Genomic DNA, 8,668 nt, shown 5'->3' with positions numbered 1-8,668 from the left:
CAGGGCTACTCCCACGCCCACCCTCCAGAGCCTGGGGAACTTATTGAAAAGCCGGGGAGCAAAGGGCAGGGACTGGAACCTGGGTCGGCTGCAGCTGGACTGGGGCAGCTCGTTTAGCACCTCCCCCAGACAGCCGGGGACATAAACCAGCACTGAAGCGGGCGTCACGCCCCCCTCCTCCATTTCCCTACTCTGGGTTTCAGATGTAGGGAGGAAGGCACGAACTAAAGTTTGGGGGAAGGACAGGGGTGGGGGAAGAAATGAGATAAAGGTGAGTACGTGTGGGAGTCAGGGACAAGGGGTTCTGCCAGGAAGCACAGTGAAGACTTTTTTTTTTCTGCCACATAGGCTTCATTATGTTGAAAGGCTGGTGATCCTTAACCTTGAGCCACATATTTGGGCACTTAATTACACTCTAGTCTGTATTGCTCTTTTATTGTTCTTAGAATGAAAGTAAGGCTGCCCCAGTCATCAAAACATAATTAGCTCTCTGAGAGCAGGATGCTATTATGTTTAGGCAATGAATGGTTAACAGTTAACATCACTACCAGAAAGAGCAATGTGTTTAAGATTAAGAAGCTGTTTAGACAAACCAAAGGGGGCGAGGCTACCACAAAAACAAATATAACATGCCTTTTGCATCTAGTTAACCTCCCAAGAGTAATAATAAAAACACCTACTAGAATGGGACAAAGATACTAAGTTACATAAGAAATGAAGCTAGTGTTGTTGTCCAAATTCCCCCAACAGAGGCCACGTGCACAATCTAATGTATTGTGAAAAAAGTCTAGGGCCCAGGTCGTGCTCCACGTTGTACTAACCCTCTATCCTCTTCCAGGCCAACAAACCAAGGAAAGCCAGGAATAACATGCTTTAACAACAGGAAATGCAATTGTAGGGAGAATCACAGCTACAGGAATGGGAATATAGGAGCGGAGGAGGAGGGAGGGGTGGAATAATGCCCTAGAAAATTGATTATGCAAATGGGAAAAACGAGGAAAGTAGCAGCCAAAGATTTTGCCTTTTATTTATTTTTGCTAGTCCTGGGGCTTGAACTCAGGGCCTGGACACCGTTTTGGGGCATTATCAAGGCTAGTGCTCTACCACTTGAGCCACAGCACCACTTTCAGGCCTTTTTTGTGTATATGGTACAATGGATCCTAGGGCTTCATGTATGTTAGGCAAGCACTTTACTACCCGCCCAGATTTATCTTTTTTCTCCTGATTACTTGATGAGGCCCCATTATAAAGAGGGTGAACTAAATCGCTGTTGCTTAGGTAGGCAGGAGCACTACTCCAAATAATCCCATCACGTGGGAGACTGAAGCAGATAAATGGTGAGTTCCAGGCCAGCCTGGACTATAGTGGAAAAAAAACCCCCAAAACCTTAGTCTACTGTTGCTTACCATCTCAAAAATCTACCATCTACACCCAACCCAAATTCTGACCTAATTCTGACCAGCAAATCTAGGTGCTCATTATACCTGGACCTAGAACCTTTCCTTTTTCCCATCGAACCTACCTGTGGATGTTCTCCAAACACACAATAATCACTTGGGTAAAATTTTGCTGTTTACATGGCTGTCAATACCATGACATGCCTCTCTAATTTGTCTGGAGGAAAATGTTCCCTTTATATGAAATTGTTACATTTGCATGCAGTTCTAGATGTCTAGAATACCTTCCTATCTTTCATATAGGCTCGGGTCACAGTAGGTTACATCTTATCTGCACTTAAAAGAATCTAGCTTCAAAGTTAATTCCTTTTAGTTGTCTGAACAGTACTAAAAAGTCTGAAAGTTACCTTTAGCCAATAGCATTACTGGACTAAGTCTAGTTTGTATTTTCTTAATTTGCTACTTGTTGGGCTCAAGAATGTTAATTTTATATATTGCCTTAAAGCACCTAGAAACAGTTCTGAAATTGGTCAATTTTTACTTGAAGACATTAAGTTTGCAAACTTACTTCATATTTCTTTCTAACTCCAAAGACCATACTTACAATACTTTAATTGGTTTCCTGTGTATTCATTCCCAGCCAGACCTTTGCTTTATTGTTTACCCTCACAAACCCTGTTCTTTTCAGTATTTTGTTCCCATGATTTAATGCCATGTTTTCCCCTTTTGTACTGTCTTGGCGATTCTGCCACTTAAAATGATGCCCAAAGGTAGTGCCAAAACATAGTCTATTTTTCTTTTTTTTTTTTTTGCCAGTTCTGGGGCTTGTGCTCAGGGCCTGAGCATTGTCCTCGGACTTTCTCAAGGCTAGAGCTCTACCACTTAAGCCATAGAACCACTTCTGGCTTTTTCTGTGTGGGTGGTACCGAGGAATTGACCCAGGTCTTCATGCATGCTAGGCAAGCACTCTACCACTAGACTAAACTCCAGGCTAGTCTAGTATTCTTAAGCACAAGAAAGCTTTAGAGAGAAAATTCCTTTTAAGTAAGCTTGTCACAAGTTTCAATATTTTTTTATTCAAGATTAGCAATGACTACCACCCTAATAATGAGAACTGTATATCCTTGCAAATAACAAGACTGTTTTTTCATACTGTAAGTCATTTCAAATAATAGAATGCTTTTAGATTTGAATAGGTGCTATACTGAATACTATCTTCAGAGGACATGTATCTCTAATTAGTAAATACACACACACACACACACACACACTTTATTCAAAGGAAAACTTATCTAGTTTACTTGCAAGTTCTTCATACAAGCTTACAAATTATGCCCAGTTACAACAGAGTTCACACTCTTCAAGGTTTTCAACTTTGGAGGCTAGTTTGGGCTACACAATGACATTTCCACCTCAAATAAACACTCAAAAAGACTATAAATGAACTGGTGTTCAGATATATACATCCTTACTTTGTTTTGTTTTCAGTTTGGAAAGAATGTACTAAAGTTTTCTAAGTATCTCACAACCCTAGAAAAGTCTAGCCTCAACGTTTCTGGATTATAAAACAAAAAATGGGCAATAGAACTATGGTACCAAGAGCAGGCTAACCACTGAAAGTCAGATGATACAGCAGTGATTTCATTTCAAACGCAGAGAAGTGAGGTCTCACTGAAAACTCCTTTTCCTAGTAGATTACCACAGCTAATTTCAGGAGTGAGTGATAAAACAGACACAATCAAGTAACTATTTGACTAAGGGAGAAGTCTTAGGGCTTCTGCAGGTGGCTTTCTCCTACTTCCACAAGCAAAGGGCTTTAGATAGCCTGGAGGTACTTGAGGGCTTTTTTGCTTGTTACTTTTGATTGGTGTTTTCTTTTCTTTTTCTTTTAAAGTTTATCTGGAATAAGAAAATCAATGGGATAGCTTGGGGAGCAAGTTGATGAAAGCTAATAAATTCATGGAAAGATCTGAATTTCCTTAAGAATGGAATATAGTTAAATGGCTCTCAAAAAGGAGGGAATTTAGCCTGGGTTACTTCAGTGTTCCCAGAACTGCAGATGCTGAAACATAAGTTCAAGGCCAGCCTGAACAACAACAACAAGAAAAAAAAAAAAGAGAGAGAGAGAATTTAAACTGACCTTGAATACAGGGTGAAATACAGAAACTCCCTCTGGCTCTCTGCTGGGAACCAGGATACAAAGCCTTTCCCACAGGTCAACAGTAGCTAAACCAAACTTGAAGGAAAGTAAAGTAGTATTTAGAGTTAAACCATTGTGAGATATTACCCAAGCAAGGATTCTTTCATTTCTACTTTCTGCCTAGTGATTGCAATCAAGCTCAGGCCTTGCTTTTTGAATAATGGGTAGAGAAGATAGATTTTTCTAGTTATCTTTGGAAATCTCAAATGAGTCACTGGCAGCTTTTAAATGGAGAGTGGTAGGTTCACTCCTGTAATCCTAGAGACAAATCAGGAGACAGATCTAAGAAATGTGATTCAAAGCCAATCAAGGCAGGAAAGACACAGAGACTCTTATCTTCAATAAACAAAAAAAACCCAAAATCACCAAAACAATAATAACAACAAAAACCAAGAAACACCCAAAGTATAGCTGTGGCTCAAAGTGGTAGAGCACTAGCATGAAGCAAAAAAAGCTCTGGGACACTGCCTAGGTCAAGCCTCAAGACTGGCACAGACTCACGCATACACACAGCTGTTCTTTTATAAATCTTTGGATACTTACCACATTTACATTTGTTCAAAGTCAGAACCAACTCCTAAACACTCTTTAATAGGATGAATTACAGCACAGTATCTTACCTTAAGGATAAAAGCTGAAGAGATGGATTAGAAAGGAGAGAGACACACGATTTTAGAACAAAACAAGTATATTTCTATTGGACTACCCAGTACAGAAGATAGCGTGGTATAGATGGATAGTATTAATGACAAATAATACAAATATATTTTATTTGAAATAAACAAAAATGCTTACATAGCTTTCACTTGAAAATACACTGTTGCTTGACTGTATTTCGGAGCAAAAACAAAGCTGAAGCACAAACACCCTTCTGTTTTGACAATTATTTGGAGACAGGAAGACACTACTTGGTTTTTAAAAAACTGACCTTCCCTTAAGGCCTGGTCATAGAAGTGTAAACAATGTTAATGAATCCACCATTACCAGATGCCATATCATATCTATGTTACCTGCATATTCTGAAATCATGAACGATATACCTGCCAATATACCTGGGAAGAGTTGCTTACATCACAGTTAGATGAGTTCTTGGCAGGCTAGAACAAGGAAGAGTGATTTGGAACAAGTTTTACACATATTTAGAAGAAAAAACACTAGTATTCCCTTAAATAACAGGTTACAATAGAAAGATACTGCCTGGAAGTTATCCTTTTCACTTTGGTTCATTTTTAGTTTCTGTAATTTACATAGTTGTCTGTTTCATTTGCTTATATTACAATCTTGCCACAAAATCTTAAAGCACAAGATACCTATTATTCCTTCAACATCTGTGTTTTTCAAGTTTCATACTCTACCACATCCACAATATGTTAGCAGTTCTTGGAGAGGAAACAAAAATATAAATGGGCAGAAATTTCCTAAAAATGTAGATGTTTCTAACCACAATGGTACTTGATGAGAAGACAATGCAATAATTAAAAAAAAAAAAAAAAAGCAAACGTTCATGTGAGGGAATGTGTGGTTCAAGTCTTTGGATTTAAAAACAAGATTCCTCCAGAAAAGCTGAGTTTCATGGAAATTCTAGAAAATTTCCTCCCCCCCCAATAGACCAGAAGATCCCCAATCTAAACTTCTGCAAACTATATTTATGAGATGTTATAGATGATGATCAAAGCAGTCAGAGGGAGAAGGATGAATGTGTCTTCCATTTAGCTAGTTTGTAGCATAGCCTCTTTAGCTGTTGGTGGACCAGTAAAAACTACTGAAGGTACCAGAAGTGCTTTGAGGAATAGGGATTAAAAATAACAACAACAAAAAAACTCCTACTGACCATATTTTTTGTTTAAACCAGTAACAGGAATTCATGGCTAAGAAAAATTTCTAAACAGTAAAATGACTCCAGGATAGATCTCTCCATTAAATGTAGCAGGGAGGGGGAAAAAAAAAAGATTTACACTAGTAGATATAGTGATAACAGAGAACTACAAGGTAGAGACCACCAAGAAAAAAAAAATCAAGACAATGCTATAGGTTCAACAGTATTCCATGAGGCTAGAAAATCAGTTAACTTTGAAAGCCCTAGCAAAATATCACTCTTGTTTATAAATCACTTATTTATCATGTGACCATGTTGAATCCTTTTCCTTCCACACACTGAAGAATCCTATAGTCAGCTTTTAAGCATTCTGCATTTCTTTGCCAATCTTGTAGCTGAGTATCTTGTTCCAGTCGATTTTGGTGCGGGTAACTGGAAGCTGCCGGCGCAAGGCCTTGAATGTGGTATCTGACATTGTTTGATAGTTTTCACTAATTGCTGTCTGCAACAAATGATTGAAGATGATTTGCATGAATAGAAGTGGAGTTGGTAGTGAATAGGAAAATAATCCTACAGAGAAAGGACATGCTACAAAGGATATTTCTATTTAGTTTCTATTGAACTCCTTTCAAAACTCTGAATAAAACCGAGAATGTTAACTATATTGCTAAAACTAGCATTAATCTAAATCCTCAACTGTAAACAGAATGTCAAATTATAATACACACAGTTTCTATACTTTAACTCTGCATTTGTAGTAAAGGACACAGGTCTAATATATGTTAAGAACAAATTATAATTAAGTATTGGAACCAGAAAAAATAGTGCCATGTCCTCTTACCTGATACTCATTTTCTGCACTCTCTATGATTTTAATAAAGTCCTTGGCAGTTTGGACTTCATTCTAAAGAAGGAAGAGGGAAAAGAAACAATTTTCATAATGTATATGTAGTGAATTAAAAAACACTGGAAAAGATAATCCATACTAGCTGACATTTATATAACTCCCTAGTTTACCAATTGTTCACAAGCATATTCCCTATTAACACTTTGGAATATATTATCACTTTCATTTTGTAGATGAAAACAGATCCTCTTACATGAACTGACCAAATTTAACAGCCTTTGTATGATAGAGATGGAATGCAAGTATTCTCTCAAATATCAATATTCTTTCCAATCTACCACTGGATACCTAAAAAGTCATTATTACTATATGTTGAAATGCTGATGACTAAAAAATACTCTTAGCCAGAATGGTAGAGTGCTTGCTTAGCATGCATGAAGCCCTGGGTTCGATTCCTTGGTATTACATACACATAAAAAGTCAGAAGTAGTGCTGTGGCTCAAGTAGTAGAGCAATAGCTTTGAGCTGAAGAGCTCAAGAACAGCACCCAGGCTGAGAGTTCAAGCCCCAAAACTACCAAAAAAGAAAAAAAAAAAAAAGGAAAGAAAAGAAAAAGGTTGAGAGTTTGGACCCAGGTTCCATTCCTCAGTACCACCTATATAGAAAAAGCTGGAAGTGATGCTGTGACTAAAGTGGTGTGGTTCTAGCCTTGGGAAAAAGCCCAATGACAGTACTCAGGCCCTGGGCTCAAGTCCGGGACTGGCAAAAAAATAGAAAAAAAAAAAAAAAAAAAAGAAAATATTACTAGCTTAAGATGTTATAATAGGGGCCGGGAGTTTGGCCTAGTGGTAGAGTGCTTGCCCAGATTCCTCGTACCACATACAAAGAAAAAAGCCAGAAGTGGTGCTTTGGCTCAAGTGGTATAGTTCTAACCTTGAGGAAAGTACAAGGACAGTGTTTAGGCCCTGAGTTCAAGTCCCAGGACTGGTGGAAAAAAAAGATGTTATAAACAAATGTCCATATGGCCAGGAGTTTGGCCTAGTGATATAGAGTGTGTGCCTATCATGCACAAAGCCCTGGGTTCAATTCCTCGGTACCACATACAAAGAAAAAGCAGAAAGTGGTGCCTTGCTCAAGTGGTAGAGCAATAACCTTGAGCTGAAGAGCTCAGGGACAGCTCCAAGGCCTATAGTTTAAGCCCCACTACTGACAATGAGAAAAAAAAAGTCCATAGAGAATCAATCACGCAAGCTCATATATTCCTATGAATGTATATACTCCTTTATTTGCCATTTATGATGTCAAACAAGCCACTTTTTTTGTGTGTGTGCATTATACCAGTCCTGGGGCTTGAACACAGGTCCTGGATGCTGTCTATGAGACTCATCTCCACTTAAGCACAGAAAAAATCCACAAGTGACGCTGTGGCTCAAGTGGTAAATCACTAGAGTTCAAGCCTCAGGACAGGCAAAAAAAAAAAAGTCTCAGGGCTTTCCTGCCTAGGCTGGCTTTGAAGAAAGATTCTCACATCTCAGCCTCCCAGGTAGCCCATTACAGATCACTAATACCTAGCAACTTATTACTTTTAATAAATATTTTAACAATTGCTTTATTTTTTTTTAGAAGGGTAATACTATACAGATCAGGTTGGCCTAAAACTTTATTGTGTGCTGGTCCTGGGTCTTGAACCCAGGGCCTGGGCCCTGTCCCTAAGCTCTTTTGTTCAAGGCTAGTACTCTACTTAAGTCACAGATCCACTTCCAGCTTTTTTGGTACTTATTTGTAGATAAGAGTCTGGGCTAGCTTTTTTTTTTTTCCTGCGAGTCTTGGGGCTTAAACTCAGGGTTTGAGCACAGTCCTTGGTCTTTTTCAAGGCTAGAACTCTACCACTTGAGCACCACGTCCAGCTTTTTTTTTCCCCATATATTTTTTATTGTAATTAATAGAAGGTGCATTACTTCACAAACATTGATACCCTTTCTCATGTCTTGGTCCCCATTTCACGTCCAGCTTTTTTTATGCATGTGGTACCAAGGAATCGAACCCATGTCTTCATGCATGCTAGGCAAGCACTCTACCACTAGGCCACACTCCCAGCCCTGGACTAGCTTTGAATTAGGATTATCAGATCTCAACCTCCAGAGTACCTAAGATAACAGGCATGAGCACCAGCACCCAGCAAACTTTTTTAATTCAGAAAAAATTATTTGCAAACATAAATTGTACAATGTGGAAGGATTTCAATGTTGGCCCCAAACTCTCAATCTCTGTCAGGCTCCCATGTGCTAGGATCACAGAAGTATGTGTGTAATGACACCTATACCAATTTTCATTTTTAATAATGTATTACTAAAGGTAAAATACATAAACAAAAGTTATTTGGTACTATTTAATACAAATACAAAAAG

The 8,668-nt window shown here is 38.5% G+C and overlaps 1 protein-coding gene across 1 annotated transcript in view; it reads right to left on the bottom strand.

The window, feature by feature from the left end:
- Positions 1 to 4,348: 4,348 nt before the first annotated feature.
- Capza1 (capping actin protein of muscle Z-line subunit alpha 1) overlaps positions 4,349 to 8,668 on the bottom strand; it is a 35,940-nt gene continuing 31,620 nt past the window's right edge. The window contains exons 9-10 of the mRNA XM_090334440.1: positions 6,255 to 6,317; positions 4,349 to 5,915 (exon numbers count right to left, since the gene is read on the bottom strand). Coding sequence (XP_090190566.1) covers positions 5,775 to 5,915; positions 6,255 to 6,317 — 204 coding nt within the window. The 3' untranslated portion in view covers positions 4,349 to 5,774. The remainder of the gene's footprint in view (positions 5,916 to 6,254; positions 6,318 to 8,668) is intronic.

This window comes from Megascapheus bottae, chromosome 6 (genome assembly GCF_031878675.1).
Source record: "Megascapheus bottae isolate mThoBot1 chromosome 6, mThoBot2.hap1, whole genome shotgun sequence".
NCBI classification, from domain to species: Eukaryota; Metazoa; Chordata; class Mammalia; order Rodentia; family Geomyidae; genus Megascapheus; species Megascapheus bottae.
Note: the sequence above shows the minus strand (reverse complement) of the source record. Positions and strands in the feature narration are given on the sequence as shown.